General features: G+C 39.1%; 1 protein-coding gene across 1 annotated transcript in view; it reads right to left on the bottom strand.

The window, feature by feature from the left end:
- Nucleotides 1-16,965, bottom strand: part of LOC107690267 (xylosyltransferase 1-like) — a 76,211-nt gene extending 59,246 nt beyond the window's left edge. The window contains exon 1 of the mRNA XM_016488549.1: nucleotides 16,593-16,965. Coding sequence (XP_016344035.1) covers nucleotides 16,593-16,859 — 267 coding nt within the window. The 5' untranslated portion in view covers nucleotides 16,860-16,965. The remainder of the gene's footprint in view (nucleotides 1-16,592) is intronic.
- Nucleotides 16,966-16,981: the final 16 nt, after the last annotated feature.

Genomic DNA, 16,981 nt, shown 5'->3' with positions numbered 1-16,981 from the left:
GAGAGAGAGAGAGAGAGAGAGAGAGAGAGAGAGAGAGAGAGAGAGAGCTCTGAATTCAAAGGTGACGAATGACTGTGAAGAATTCGAGCAGAAAATGGATACTCCAATTGGGGCTGAGCCGACCCCTTTGGCCCTCATATCAGGCTTTTCCTGAGCTCTTCTGACAGCTCTTCCACATGCTGCCAGTCTACTTCCACCCTAACACAGGCCAGCATCATATCAGGAGACTTATCTGTATGTATGTGTGTGTGTGATGGTTCCTACCATTGATCCTGTTACACCTGAACTTCTCTGTCTCTCCCTACAAGTTGTAGACACAGATACAGGATTCCCTGCCTGCCTGGGAGCTGTTATGAAGTATTGATTTCCTTTACAGTATGTGGCCGTGGTCAGGGCTATATGCTGAATGTGGTTGCATTGTACATCACGGTGCTTGAGGGAGAAAGGGAAAAAAATAACACTAGGGTTTATGGATGAGTCTGACACTGTGACTACAGATGCAATCCTACAATGCACTTTCCTGCTGGTGTGAGGGATTTGTCCTCGCAAACAAAGTACTAAAAAGCAGCAAGGTGGACATGCGCCATGGCAGTACCATGGTATGTTTGGATGGCATATAAAAAAATATATTAATGGTTTAGTACCATCGGGTCATTCCTACTGGGGAAATGATAATACAGATCAGTGGCGGAAATAGGACTTTGTAATCACACACTTTGTAATCATATTGCTCACTAGTTCTATTGGTCTATTTTATATGCTTTAAAATAAATGTGAATAAATTAAATACATTTGAATTAAAATGTCTATATACTCTAGAAAACAATTCTGTTTTGTAAAAAACAAATGTTAATAACATACTTCCTAAAATATAAAAAATTATTCATACAGTAACATGTAGATCTGCATTTGTATTTCTTACTGTTAAAATGCATTTTGCATTTTAAGAGAAGATTAAAGAACTACTTATTAGCTGTGTAGACCTACTTTATATGCTACAAAACTTTTGTAATATTGTAGAAAAATGCTATTTTGTAAAAAAAAAAAACAATTATATAAACCCACTTCTTAAAATATATATATAAAAATGTAGATTTGCATTTTTTTGCATTAAAAAAGACAAATGCAATTGCAAAATGCATTTAGTTAATTATCTATATATCTATATGTGCCATAAAAACTCTGGATAGATTTATTTGAATTGAAACAGAACTGAAAATGACTGTAATATTCTAGGAAAAAAATGCAGTTTTGTTACAACCCCACTTGCATGGGATCATCATATGAACATGCATTAAATGAAAAACCCTGCACCATGAGATAAAATTGTTTAAATTCCACAGAAGTAAACCTAACTGATTTTAGCAAAGTGTCAAAAAGTGTGCAATGAGGCTTTCGGCATTACTTGATGACAGTGAAGCCCAAAGGGCAAAACAGAGGACCTGTAAAAGATAAGTAGCCTCTCTCTCTTGAGCAGAAGAGCACTGAAGTGGTGCAGCTGGAGGAGTGTGTGACCGCCATCATCAGATGATCTCTAGGGCTGTGGCCTTTTCTCTTGGCAGCCCTACGCCCTACTTCAGACCCTATGGGATCAGTTAGCCAGTGCAGTGCTATTCATCAGTTGACTACCCATTACAGGCGCGTTAAATATCGCATGCGATTTATCGTGCAGCCCTACTTCAGACCCTATGGGATCAGTTAGCCAGTGCAGTGCTATTCATCAGTGGGAAAAGAATGATTAGGGAACTTTGAGGCCGCCATAGACTTTAATTACACTAACTATGCTGGTTTGGAGGGGAAGTGTTTTAATACCTCCATAAACTGCCCTAAAATGTTTTGCAGGCCATTCTGACACAGTCAGGCAGCCGACTGCGGGCACAGTGGCAGGCTGGCAAAATCCTTCCACGTTGCCTCGGTGTTGAAGAGCAATAACAGCGGGCTGAGGTAGATCAGCAGCAAGACTTACACACTCAGCGACATCTTTTATGAACAGCGCTGCCTTAATGTCACGGAGGCTGTAACCAACACTTACACTAAATCAACCTAAATAGAAACTTAAATGGCAAAGTGACTGAAAACTAATGTCAGAGAAAAAGGACGCAACGATATGCAAATAACAGCTCTCAGGATAATTACGGTCATTTATTTGCCCCCTCCTATTGGCTCAAGGGTGGATTACAGAAGCAAAGCTCGACTCTTAGAGCCAGTGCTTTGGCAGGCTTTCAGTCACCATTACTCAGTGGTGTGTCTCAATTGGATCTTTTCAGTGAGCTCAAGATCATCTGGGAGGCTCTTGCACTCACTCAAAGGCATCAGTGTACATGCGGATCAGCATGTGCATGCTGTTCTTGGTGGTGCTTAGGCCTGGGCGGCATGAAGCACTTATATATACTGCACGAAATCTCCACTACACAATGGACAAAACTACAGCATATTCTCCAACCTACCACATTTTATTACCTTGATGTTTCTGTAGCTTAAACAGTATGGCATAATGCTGACAACGTCAAGGTCTTGGGTTCGATTCCCAAGGATAATGTAATATAAGCAATGTTGTTATTGTTAACTACAACAATTAACAAAAAGAATTCAATGAAAATTAAAAATACTTTTTATCAATTGAAATAAACCTGAAGTAACAAACTATATCAGATGAACAACTTACATTTTAAAAACAAAAGTTAAAGTACTAAAATGACAAAAACTATAACTGAAATACAAATAAAGCAGTAGACATATTGTGTGAATGTTTTTTTAACTAAAATTAAAACATGAGAAAAAACAAAAAATAAAAGCTAAATCAAAATACTAATACATTCTATAATAGCACATAAATAACATGCTGGATAAAAGTGCTTGCAAAATAAATGTAAATGAAAATGTACTGAAATAGTAAATGTTCAAAGCAAGTAACAAATGATTTTTACTTAATGGATGATAAAAGTTGTAAAAAAAGGTCCTAGACTTTCACTGATTGAGGGACTGGAGCCAGATCTCAATATAGACTCTTTGCCCAGCGGTCTACTAGACTACCGGGCTTAAAATTGTAATTGACCATAAAATGACACCTCTCAGTTGAGTGGCACCATCCATCCGCTCTCAACTATGGAGAAGAAGAGGGCACAAGCAAAGTCAGAATAAGCCAATTCCCTCTCTTCATTAGTATTCTTTTCATTCAGCTATTCAACCTTTTCAGGTTATGAATTTGGCCTTAAATGGATACCCCATTTCTCTTCTCTGGAGTTTCTAAAAGGGCACCCCAAAGTGAAAAAGTCGAACTGAGAGCCGTGCTTCAGTGGCTGGTCTGCCCCTGTACACCAGACACTTGACATTAAGCGATTCTTTCTCCACAGCTTAAAGTGAAGAAGCACAGACTGTGTGGGAGGCTGATTCATAATCAGATGATTCACCTGTCCACCGAATCGCACTCAAATCAAAAGACTGTCTCCCGAGAGCCGGACACTTTACCAAGCTACCAACCACATGTTATACTACTCACAGCCGGACCTTTGACTAAATGACAAAAGGTCTGGTCCAATTCTCGCTAAGAACCACCCACTTAGAAATGATCAGTTGTGTAAAGTAGCCGATATCAATGAATATGCTACACTGTAAAACTTTTATTCTCGCTGTAGTATTGTTGTTGCCGCCATTTCGTGAAGGTGCTACTTTACGCTACGCGAAACTACTTTGTTTAGCCTTCCAAAAGAGGACGATATCCGCTTCGTCATGCCTAGAGCTGATCCATGCTGGTCGCTGAGGAAATACATCAACATCACGCTGGGGATCGGCTTTCACCGTGGACGAAGCGGAGTCCAGCCCGAGGTCGTCACATGTGGTTGCCGCAAGCCCGCCGGCCGCCGCTCACTCAAGCCCGCCGTGTGACGCTGTGTTTCGTTGTGAAAGCGAAACTACTTTGTTTGGCCTTCCAAAAGAGGACACAACTAGAAATCAGTGGTTAAGTTGTATTTACAACACTGTTCCAGAACACTTCAACCCAAATATTCAGATGTGTGCAGCACATTTTATGGAGGACTGTTTCCTGATCCTGGTAGAGTAGACTACAATGCCGGCTGTTCTGACTCACAGATTGTAAGTTTTCATATGTAAAGGTAATTTATTCCTGTGATGGCAAAGCTGAATTTTCAAATCCATAAATAGAAATAGAAATCTTTCATAACACAACATTCTAAATGTCTTTACAGTCACTTTCGATCAATTTAATGCATACTTGCTGAATAAAAGTATAATTAAAAAAATCTTACTGACCCCAATTATTCCCTAGTAAAAAAGTTATATTTTTAAAATGCATTTATTTCATACTAAGTATAGTTCAAATCTAATAACATATTTACTGACATATAACTCGAGACTTACTGATATAAATATTATAATTAAACCTTATTCGGAGCACTACTTGTGCACAATGCACATTTCTTAATATTAAGCCTAAAATGTGTTTTAATGTCATTATTGATGAGGATTGTATATGATCTTTGAATAATATCGGTCTTTAAATGCAAGATATTTGAAGATTTCAATAGTTCCACTTTAGCACAATCAAATATACTTCAGTATATCTTTAGCTGGACTTCAGCGCTACTTTCACACAATTAAAGTGCATTAAGTGTACAATTAGTTGTTTCAATGTAGCAGACTTTAAGTATATCAGTTTAGCATAGTAAAAGTACAGTTGCAGGGTATTTTTATTAAGTACTTAAATATGTCAATGTATTTGTAGTATACTTGGCATGAAATAAATGTATTTCATATACATTTAAGTATATTTAGTTTTCACTAGGGGTTTATCAGTGTCATTTACAGTGTTGAGATTAACTTGGTGACAGCAAAAGAAATCTAAATGTAAAAACAGAGCAAATCAGCTCAATCCAATATGGACTGAAAACTTTAAATTCAGATGATAACCAACATGCTATATTATGCATATACTGTGCATCACTAACTTCAGTCAGATTATAGCTTGCCAGACTGAGAAAGTTGCTTTCTAGGTTTGTATGAAATATGCATCAGGCGATCTGCAAACAAACTGCGAGTGGACTGTGGACGTGCTGTCTAGTATCAGTGGTCTGGGCAGACAAAGAGTTAATAAAGACACACTAGCAACACACAAAGTATTCTCAAACCTTCTGGGATTGTTGAGGATTATGCCAGGGATTTGAGTAGACGCTGCATTAAGAGATTATTTTTTTTTAAAAGGAGAAAATACACATAAATTGCAGTTTTCTCCTTCAACATGGCGCCTGCACTTAATCACAGCTAGAGACTGAGCCTGGAAGCTCGAGACGCTTCTCTGGCTGGCCTGTGACTGTATCTCCAACAGTGGGCTCGGGGGTCTCCAGATCCCTGTCAAAAATCAATCGCAACCTTTGCATTTGCACCCACTGCTTGTGCAAACACACAGGCCAGCTGTTTAGAGAGATTCACATGGGGTTCGTCTAAAAGAGTGCGAACGGGACCCTCTGTTCTGCTGGGGGAATCTAACCGTGGGTGGCAGAGGGAGTTTATTAGCATAACCTAGCCTGCAGACTAAAGGACATTCAGAGGCTCGGTGGGAATTCACACCAGCCTGCGATATACTCACATTCGCTCGCTTGCCGCTATAAAAGAGAGCGGAAGAGTCATGTGATCGGGGCTGTGATAGAGTCTGTGTCTTGGTCACATGCAGCCGACATGATTCACAAGCCCCAGCAGGCATTGCCTAGAATTATGCCCTTCCAGCACACTTTAATTAGGTCTCCGTTGCGGGATGCATATTGTATAATGGAATGGGTGAAATGGCATTTGTGGCTCGAAAAAGGTGGCGATTTGGGAGCGCCCGTTGGCTTGCAGACAAAGCTATTTGTGATTATAATATAACAAGATAATATTCTCCTCGTTTATCACGATAAATTCATCGCCGACATTCACAGACATCCACAAATGATTCTCCGTCGGATAAAGAAACGATAAGAGGATCATTAGCTTTGGCGTCGAAGGAGTTTACAAAACAAAAATGAGATATGAAAGGTCTCTCGAAACAGAAGATGACCGCAAACGAGGCCTTGAAAATTCACGGGGTGATTTCAATTCTCTGAATTTCACACTCGAGCATAAAACAACACCAGGCCTTATTCCCAGGATGCCTCTCGCTATCTGCATAAGACAAAAACAAACAAACACGAAAACTAGTTTAAGATGCTTACCAATGGGATTTTTGTCTACTCTTGGGATTATGGATTTGAAGTATTTGTTATTGCATCTGCTAAAATCCGTGGCTGATATTAGGCCGTGTGTAATGAGGCTGTTGTAGAGCAGCGTGATTATCTGATGCTGGGTGGATTATGGTGGCTGCTCGCTGGCGATGGATACACGGACGAGCCGGTTTGGCCCACGTTCAGCGCAGGAATGCAGAGGGCACAATATACATGGCGGACAGAAACAGACTGAGAGACCTATTCAGAGAGGAGACAGGAAGAGACACAGAGACGGAGAGACATAAACTCGCAGACCTTGTGTACCGAGACCCTTCAACCTGTTTGACTAAAGCGGATCTTCTCTAGTTGAGTGTGTGTGTGTGTGTGGCATAGCTTTAAATGCCATGTGTGTGAATATAGTTGGACGTGTGGGAGTGTTACTGAGGGGGTGTGGGGGAAATAGAGACAGACTAAAAGAGATGGGAAACAGAAAGAGAGACAGAGAGTAATTCCACTGAATATTACCTTTTTAAACACATTGATGAAACTCAGATTGATATTTGCTGTTTAAAAATCTAAAATCATTCTTAAAGAAAGACAAAAATCTAAAACATGATCATGATTAAACTTGAATTCAATCTCCACAACAAACCTATATATTGCTGAAAATAAAGATGAATTGAATTGTAAAAAAGGCAATAATTACCTTCATGTTATGCTGATAAATGGCCAATATTATAAATAATTCAATAATATTCTGCTTTAATAAATAGCTAAACCATAAAAAACTAAGGACTAAAATTAATCAAAAAGTTAATTTAGGCATCATGGCACTATAATGGACATAATGAAAAATGGATATTCATTTTGAGATTTTAAATATTACATTTAAGAGTAGAGCTGTACGATAAATCGCATGCGATATTTAACGCGCATCTCGTCAGTAAAGCCGTTCTCTAATCAGCGGTAAATCTCCATCACCTGCGGGCTTTCACATGGAGCAGCATTAACTACACAGAGCCGTTGTTCACTGACGAGCTTCGCAAAATATGATTGTGGTTTTGCGCAGCTCGTCAGTGAACAACGGCTCGGTGTAGTTCATGCTGCTAAATGCAATGCATGTAGCCCTATTTAAGAGTGTTATTAAATTAACTTTAAGTGAGTTTTACATTAATGTATAAATTGGGGGAAAGTTTTCAATAAATAAATCAAACAAACTTTATTCATACAGAACCTTCCAAACAATTCAATGCAATAGAAAGAGCTAAATGTGAGCAATGAAAATAACAAAAACTAGATTATAATAAATAAGTAAAATAAGATGAATTAAGAATATCCATAATGAAATGTTGATTAATCATAATTGAATATATTGGTATATTTGTTTTTGCAATATTTTCCCTATATGCCACTCAGCTGCAAATGCATGTGCAATGATTTGTCATGCTAGTAAAGCACATAGACAAAGAGACAGCCAGGAATTAAGACAGAGAGAGAGACAGAAGTAGCGGGGTGGTGGGGTGAGCACTACCTGTCTGGATGGAGGTTGTAAAGCAGTCGGTGAACGCCAGAGTTTATTTTCCTTCGGCCGTAGCTGTAACACAAGCCTCATTCATGTGACTAACACACGGTTACACAGTCACACCGACACACCTCGACACTCACAGTCACACACCCTGACCACCGCTTTCCACCGCTCACACTGAACGCATTCACATGAATACACAACCCCTCTCTTCATCAGCAGCGTCAACCGCTCGCCTCCACGACTCCTGCTCAACCGCCGTCTTCTTCAATCATCAACTTAACACATACAGTATTAATGCATTTACTGATGTGTTTGTATATCAGTTTATTTAACCAGTTAAGCTGTATTTATTAAAGGGATACGTAATATATCAGTACCACATTGGTTCTCAGCCTATATTGCATATTGATTTAAAAAAAAAAAAATCTATTTGTATCAGTCGATTTTGTATTTGCATAGTGTGCATGGCCGTGTTCTTTATATTCATATTCAGATTACCTTCACAATTAGGGCTGGACAATAATTCAATATCAATATGTATCGCGATATAATTTTTTTAAATAACGGTGATATGATTTTTAAACACATTTCCGATATTTCGATATACATTACCACATGAGCGGAGCTGCTTTGATTACAGCCATTACTGGAGAAACCGCTAGTTTTATCACTCTAAAAGCGCCTCCTGCCGGCAGAGAATGAGTTTTCATTTAAATAAGCCCGTCTGCAGCAACATTTCCAGTTTTTGTTGTTGTTCAATTTTTTTGTTTTCTGCAGCGACTCGGAGCACTTTTCATACCCTTTTTTTCTGGCTGAAGCACATTTGTTTAAATCTATAAGAATAATCAGCCTACACTACCAGTCAAAAGTTTTTGAACAGTAAGATTTTTAAGGGTTTTTTTTTTTTATTTATTTATTTTTTTTAAGAAGTCTCTTCTGCTCACCAAGGCTGCATTTATTTGATCCAAAGTACAGCAATTATATCGTATCGACCGAAATTAAGAAATATATCGTGATATCAATTTTGGCCATATCGTCCAGCCCTATTCACAATCTAATTATTTAATAATTTAGCACATCTCCAAATGAATATCCATATTCTATACTGTACATTATAATGGTGTGATGCCTAAATTCATTTGTAGGATGAGTAATTATAGGCCCTAGTTTATTTTTTAATTAATTTAGACAAAATATTATAGAATTTATATTTTGGCCATAGCATGAAACTAATTATTGGCTTCAGAAATAATTTCTTAATATCAGTTCATCCCTAATATTCTGCATATAATTCATCAAAACATGACCGCACACATTTTACAAAAAGAAAGTCAATGCGCAAATGCCACTCCATCACCCCGCCCACTACTCACCAAGCATCCTTAAGCCCCGCCCCCTTCCATTTCCACACAATGAGTGATAACAAATAGACGCCAACAATGACAGGGGTGAGATGGAATTAAGGGCCTGTAGCGGCGTACTTAGCCAAGTATGAATAGCGACCGACCACAGTTATGTTAATGGTAGCATTACGGTGCACCAATTTACTGTTTTTCAAATATCTGTGACAGGCCACTATTGTGCTGTCAAGCTTACACAACAATTAGCTCACGTTTTATGGACATGTATACAAAGGACATAAACCACTGCTAGCAAAATATTCTACCCGAACACAATAGACATTCAGCCTCTTGAAAGCATTTTCACCACGGTGGCTGTGCCAGGAAAAGAAAGTCTTTATCACAGCGCTCGGTGTAAACTATAAAATCAGCCCGAGCGCTTGCTTTCTTTTTACTAGATGAAGTCATTGGAGAGGCAACGAGACCGAGCCCGCTCATTAAGAGAGCACATCATGGAATTGTTTCTGATAACCATCAGCTTAACACAGAGAAACAAATCAATAGGTGTTGGCTCGGTTCATTACGTAACAGTCAGAGAGATATGAAAGTGCTCTGTTTGGTCTTTTCTGCTCTTCTGGAACGAAGGTAGCCTTATGAAAAAACATTCGCCTCTAGCCTTCGAAAGCCATGCAAAAACAACCTGGCTCAACTTTCCCGATTCGCCGTCATCAATCTTTACAAGGTCTGAGATATACTTCCCTCCCTGTTTAAGAGCTAATGGAGAGGAGGAAATGCTAACAGGGCAGCTGTCCAACTGAAGCTGGGGCAAACGAGCACCCTGGGGCAACTTCTGATGATCAAGCAAAACAACGACCAGCTTGGATCAAATGTTGAGAGAGAGAGAGAGAGACAAAGAAGGAGATGAGGAGAGAGAGGCAACAGAGACAGAGAGATGGCCTTGAGCAGAGAGATGGCCTTGGGCATACTGACGGAGTGCGAGTCAGCACTGCATGGCGAGGAAAGGAGAGGAGAGGAGAGGAGAGGAGAGGAGAGGAGAGGATGGAACAACTCAATAACAGGAAAAGACTGAGAGAAAGACAATGTGTCCACTACAGAGTTTCTGCTAAGACAGTTAGTTGTGTGACTGGGAATGACAGCTGGCCGGACAAAAGGGGAAAAATTTTTATTTTGTGTGGTAACATAATAGACTGTGTAGAGGTTGTATAACAAACAATCATTATCTACTATTCTGATTGAGTTGTAAAATTTCAGTCATGGACTATTTTTTATCTGTCACGTTATACTGATTTGCAATGTAAATGTAAAGGCAATGTAAATGTAAAAATTGCAATGTAATGCCAAAAAACAGGTAACCCAACAACTGTCTAACTCAAAAAGCAGCTAGTTAATGCATAAGGTGTGTTATTCAGTGGTTCTCAACCAGGGGCCGGGGCCCACTAGGGGGCCTCTGCAAACTTCCAAGGGCCACAAGAACACTTGAAGTAATTTCAAATGTTATATTAAAATAATCTAAATGATCTAAATGCAAAAAACACTATAAAACAACTTGTTAAATGTGTAACTTGTAAACCAATTTTTTTAAATGTTAAAATTGTCCACTCAACAACTTTTATTGAGGAAAATACAGTTCTTGAAATATATGTACTGTAATTATGAATAAAAAAATTCACAGTTAATTTTTTTAATCTATGACACTCTATGAATTCTTACTTTCCTAGTTTCTGTGAATCAAAATGTTTGAAAACAAGCAACTGTCATCACTACAGGAGAAGTACCAGTGGAAATATGCAGATGGGGGCCTCTGAATATTGTCTTGAATAAAGGGGCCTCTGCATTAATTTATGTCAAATTAGGTCACAAAACGTCACATTAACAAAATATGACTGATAAGCATCAGTCTGGTGCAATGGGACAGTTCTATTTATTAATGCACAAAAGTGCTGTATTATTGCGTTACTGATAACAAAAGTAATTATGCTACATCATTACTTTGTACATCAATTTTTTGCTATTTTATGTAAATTTGTTTTATTTTGTGTAAATTTGTTTTTAATTAAAACAACTCTGACATTGTCAGCTGGGAATTTACTTGAATAAAAATAAGTGAGGACTATGCTTCATAATTCCTAAGCTTTGTCTGCCTAGTCATCAATGGGTGCACTCTCTGGAGCTCTTCTAGGAAAGATCACTCCACATGCTACAGTGGGTGAGAAAGAGCCCCACAGGTGTGTGCGTGTGTTTATGTGGACACTTATGTCACTGTCGGTCCCCAGAGCCCCTCCCACTGGGAGGCCACCGCTAATTCAGGTGGCGACCGGTCAGCAGATAACGAGCACATTCACATTCAGCACACACGCTGAGCACCACATATGAGATTGATCACCATCAAACCCGACTCCCCTCGCATCAGGAACGTCCTGCGGCGACAGGACCCGAGCGGTGTTTGAGCATGTGGGACCGGCTGACCTGAGGAGAATCAGAACATGCAGTAACAAGACAAATATGGCGTTCCGCTCACCTGGTGCGCAGCGGCATCTGGCTAATGAGAGCATGTTAAAGCAAATGAAGGAAGTGCCATTTATTGCTGCATTAACACAGGCCCCAAAACACGCCAAGCACATGTGGAATTAACTTAATCGCCAACATCACAGCCCTTCACTGGCATGTTTTACCCAACCCTACATCTGCCCACAGAAATCTTTCAATTAGTGAGGGTGCCAGATTTATCTAGAGTTTTTCTTTTAGCACAGAAAGAGGAAGAGAGAAAATGTTTTTATATAAAACTTGGAATACAAATTAAAATGTAAAATTAATATATAAATATATATAGTAAAAAAATGTTTCTTATAGATTCTTAAAAATTAATCATATTTGTCTTACTGCATTATATATTATATTTATACTACATAATAGTATAATATATTGTATATAATTTTATAATTTGTAAATATATGTGTGTGTGTGTGTGTGTGTGTGTGTGTGTGTATATTTCTCTTTTTGACCCACAGAAACCTCAGGACAGGATTTCCTCAAGACCAATTGGTCAACTAGTCATTGAGCCAACCTATCACCTAGGTGAGATATGTATGTGTATGTGTGTGTAATAATAATAATATATTATATATAATTTTCTTATTAATTATATATAAAACTGCATTATATAATATATTTATATATAATTTATAAAAATTGTGTGTGTGTGTATATTTCTCTGTTTGACCCACAGAAACCTCAGGACAGGATTTCCTCAAGACCAATTGGTCAACTAGTCATTGAGCCAACCTATCACCTAGGTGAGATATGTATGTGTATGTGTGTGTAATAATAATAATATATTATATATAATTTTCTTATTAATTATATATAAAACTGCATTATATAATATATTTATATATAATTTATAAAAATGTATATATTGTATGTACATATGTTTATAAAACAATAATATTTTTCGGGGTCAAGTTAATGCAAATGCAACCTAATTATACAGGTTCTCCACAAGACCAATTAAACAAATAGTCATTGAACAAAGTCACCGACTAGTTGATTTTGAACATTTAAAATTTTGCACATCCATTTATAGTTTAATTTCAGTCCAGGCTTTAATGGCTGATTTTACATTTGGGCTTGGAAATTCTTTGCTTAGGTGGTACAAAAGTACTTATTCACAAAAGTAAAGTATCCCCAAAAAGTTGCTAAAATAGACTGATGATGAAAATGCGCCAATTTTGCCATTTTCAGAAAATCCCACATTTTTCTGAGGTTTAATCCACTTCCCATTATGTACAGCCAACATCCCCATTTCCACAGGCAATGGAACTTCCAGTTTCAGTTTCAGGAAGAATGAGCACAAGAAACCAAACAAGAAATCCAGAACCGAATAACCAAATAATACACAAATGGTGAGGACCAACTGAAATCTGCTGACTCTTCTGCACCGATTTCATCAAATATGTTAATCAAGACAAATGAGTCAAAACACCAACATGCGAGAAACAGAAGATTTTATTTTCCTGCAGTGTTTCCGCTGGGCACAGATTGCGTGTGGGCTTGGGTTAATGCCATGTTTAAGAAGGCAGCGCAGTGGCCCACGAGAGGTGAGAGGTCATCTGTGTCTCACGTCTCTTTAATCAAAAAGGCTGAAGAGCAGACAATTTGAGCCGGCAGAGTTGTGACTGTGGTATTAAAGAGCAGTCGGCAATTACACAAAGTGCAGTACAAAAAGGGAATAGTCACACCTCCATCTATTTTGCTCTCTTTGAGTCAACATAGGCCAGGTAGAGTGCAGCACTACAGCCAAACAACCAGACAAACAAAGACTCACAATGATTTTTAGACAGACACAAACACACTAGACAGACAAAGCCAGAACAGAAAAATGTGACCCCGGACCACAAAACAAGTCATAAGGGTACATTTTTTTAAATTGAGATTTATACATTATCTGAAGGCTGAATGAGTAAGCTTTCCATTGATGTGTGTTAGGATAGAACAACATTTGGCTGAGATACAACTATTTGAAAATCTGGAATCTGAGGGTGCAAAAAAATCTAAATATTGAGAAAAACCCCTTTAAAGTTTTCCAAATGAAGTACTTAGCAATGCATATTACTAATCAAACATTAAGTTTTGATATATTTACGGTAGGAACTTTTCAAAATATCTTCATGGAACATTATCTTTACTTAACATCCTAATGATTTTTTGGCATAAAAGAAAAATCGATAATTTTGACCCATACAATGTATTGTTGGCGATTGCTGCAAATATACCCGTATGATTAGTTTTGTGCTCCAGGGTCACAAATGACTTGAAACAACAAATTAGCCACGAGCAATTCCAATAGCGACGTGCCTTTAGGATGAAGATTCATTTCAGACAAAATCAAACCGATAGGCATCTTTCTCCTGTCTGTGGGACTCAGCAGGTTTGAGAGCCTTCGAGGGTTCAGATGCATCTTCTGAAACCCTTTCATGTTTCTAACTCTCGCTCCAGACTTCCCACCTCGCCCTCTCAGGACGAGGATCTAGATAAACAGCTGAAACAATCGGGTGCCCACTTTAATCCTCTGCCAATCCTGTTTGCCAGAATAAACAGCCCATCGAGGCCACAAACAAATACGAGAGCAGAACAGATATGGAAGAGCAGAGAGTGTACAAGAAAAAAAAAAGAAAAGAAAAGGTGACCGGCGCTGGGGTCACCCAAGCCACACTCTATTATTATTGCAACCAGCTACGTTCGAATGAATCGAGCGGCACAGGGCGCTTCCTGCAGCAGAGCCGGCTTCAGACAAGCTGATGGCTCTACAGGGAGCATTTCGGAGCAGACGACACCGAAAGACGGACACACTTCACACTACCGAGGCAGGATGGCATTGAGCCACTCTGCTGACATGCACACATTTACTGGACATTAATACTCCCGCCAAACTGCGACAACTCGAAGGCAAAGCTGTCTGAGAAGCAAGTCCTGCTGCAAATATCAGCTGTTGATTAGTGCTGGAGGGATTATAACGTGAACTCTAGACTGCGGGCTTAAATACGACCACAGAAGAATAGAATTATCACATTAGACACAGATAGAGCAACAAGTCTGTGGGGATTTTAGCGAGAGACTAAATGAGATGGAACGTCGCTCCAGGCTCTCTGTAGTTTACATTACACCTGGATTAGAAAGCTAAATTAACACCTCTGCAATTAAAAAGAAGCGTACCACATGGAAGCCAAATGGTGATGTTAGTATTAGCCTGCAGTGAAAATCTGTTCCTGCCTGCATGTTTTTACATTATCCAGATATACATGAACACAATTAGGATGATTTTGTCTTCAATGAGGAGAAAGCTGTTCAGACACAGCTACTGATGACAGAGAGATTTCTAATTAGATTAGGCAAACCTATGTTTGAGAGAATTATGTTAATGAGATGGTACATGATAATTAGTATCAATTAATCGTAAAAAAAAAACGAGGCAGACTGATGAAGGAATGTAGCACTTTCACCGAGGTGGGGCGTTTAAGGAATTCTGTGTGAATTCATTAGAAACACTTTAATGTTTTATACACTCTGGCTGTGAGAGAGATGCCTAGAAGGCATTCCTAGATATGCGCATCATAAATTTTGAATAACATAAACATCAATATACGCAAAAAAATGCAGTCTAGGTATGGAGCCAACTAGACTTTAAGACACAACCATAGTGATCCATCCATCCATACAGTTTTGTTCTCAAGTGGTGTGAACAACTGTCATTGCAAAAACATTTGCTTTTTGACCAAATAGTTGAGTTTTAGAAGCTGATACTCCCTAAAACGAGAAAACGTAACTATAAAGAGCTCTTTTTAACTGATCTGACCCTACTCTCACTCATGTTACCTAATGTAGTCGGGTCACTGTCCGCAATGCAAGGCATGGAGGGTCTGTCAGCAAAGCCGCAGGCAAAGACTCAGAGCAGGAGCATCATGTCCAGATAGATAACCCAGCACTTCGAGCTACAAACTGAATGGAGGATGTTACGAATCCACAAAATCAATAACAAAATATGTTGGTTTTAAACTGCCACTAAAGATTTTTTATTTCCAAGGTGTCAGTGAGGACAAAATTCTTTGGTGCTTTTTGTGTCACTGTTTGGAAAATCTGCTTAAAACAAGTCACATTTGACAAATGATATATAAAAGGAATTTATATGAATTGACTTTATTATATTACATAATAACATAGTTTACACTACATTTTTAGAACATATTAATGAAATAATACTGAAATCAAAATAAAATCAACTGAGCTGTAATAAATGAAAATTCATAAACCTAAGGGGTTAAGCAATACTGCAACCTAAATTAAAAAAAAAAAGTAAATACATTTTAAGATATGTTGAATATTGGACGTTTCAGTCAGGATATTCCAGTCTATATTTTGACTTCAATTAGTTAATTTATGTTATCAAATAAACGCATTTTAATTTACCTAACAAAACATTTGTATATTTTTTATTATAAAATTGCTCGATAAGAAGAAATACGGCGTATTTAATAAAAAAACAGACGCTTTTACACGATACCCATAGCGACGAAACCGGATTATAGATCATACATCCATTCACTCTTCATAAAGGTCACGAAGAGATCATTCTCACCAGCAATATGACATGAACATGATCCGAAAGCAACGCCTATTCCGCCGATATACACAATTGCAATGGCAACAACTTAATGGGAGTTTTAACAGACAGCGATCAGTCACACGAGATACATAAGTATCCAACAAAACGGCATCTTACGCGCCGCGCGCGATTGTCACATTCTCATCCGCGGAATACAGTCATGACAACAAGAGCTACATCTCACACATCACATCACAAACAAAACACCCAGTCCGCGTTTGTGAACGCAGAAACACCCCTAATCGCTGGGTCTGGGGATCAGCCATCATTTCCGACCGAGAACGGGCCCGTTATGACTGCGGACCGCGAGGAATGAATGGAGCGCGGTGAACGGGGAAATTCCGCCTTACCGGTTGCTGTTTGTTTCGATTGGACGCTCTCCCCAGCGGCGGCTGCTGATGCCTCCTCTGGACGCCGCTCTTCTGGTACTCGCTGTAGGCTTTGTTGATGCCGATCCGGTCCCTCTTCTCTCTGCCGTCGTCTTTTCGCTCTTCTCCGGTGTCCAGACTGCTGAAGTTCCACACGATGAGCGTTTGGACCAGCAGCACCGTCAGCGCGGCGATTAACGCTGACCGCGACCGGCGAGCCAGCTTACGGGCGCACAGACCGCCGTACATCTTCACTCTGAAGCGGCGAGTTGCCTCTGCCGTGCGCCTGACGGTCCGCTTTGTGGCTCAGCGTCGCGAGAGAAGCGCGGAGAGGGAGGTAGAGAGGGGCGGTTGGCAAGGGCTCGGAGAGA

Source organism: Sinocyclocheilus anshuiensis, unplaced genomic scaffold (genome assembly GCF_001515605.1).
Source record: "Sinocyclocheilus anshuiensis isolate Anshui unplaced genomic scaffold, SAMN03320099.WGS_v1.1 scaffold461, whole genome shotgun sequence".
Taxonomy (NCBI): domain Eukaryota; kingdom Metazoa; phylum Chordata; class Actinopteri; order Cypriniformes; family Cyprinidae; genus Sinocyclocheilus; species Sinocyclocheilus anshuiensis.
The sequence above is the reverse complement of the archived record's forward strand: the minus strand, read 5'-3'. Positions and strand labels throughout refer to the sequence as shown.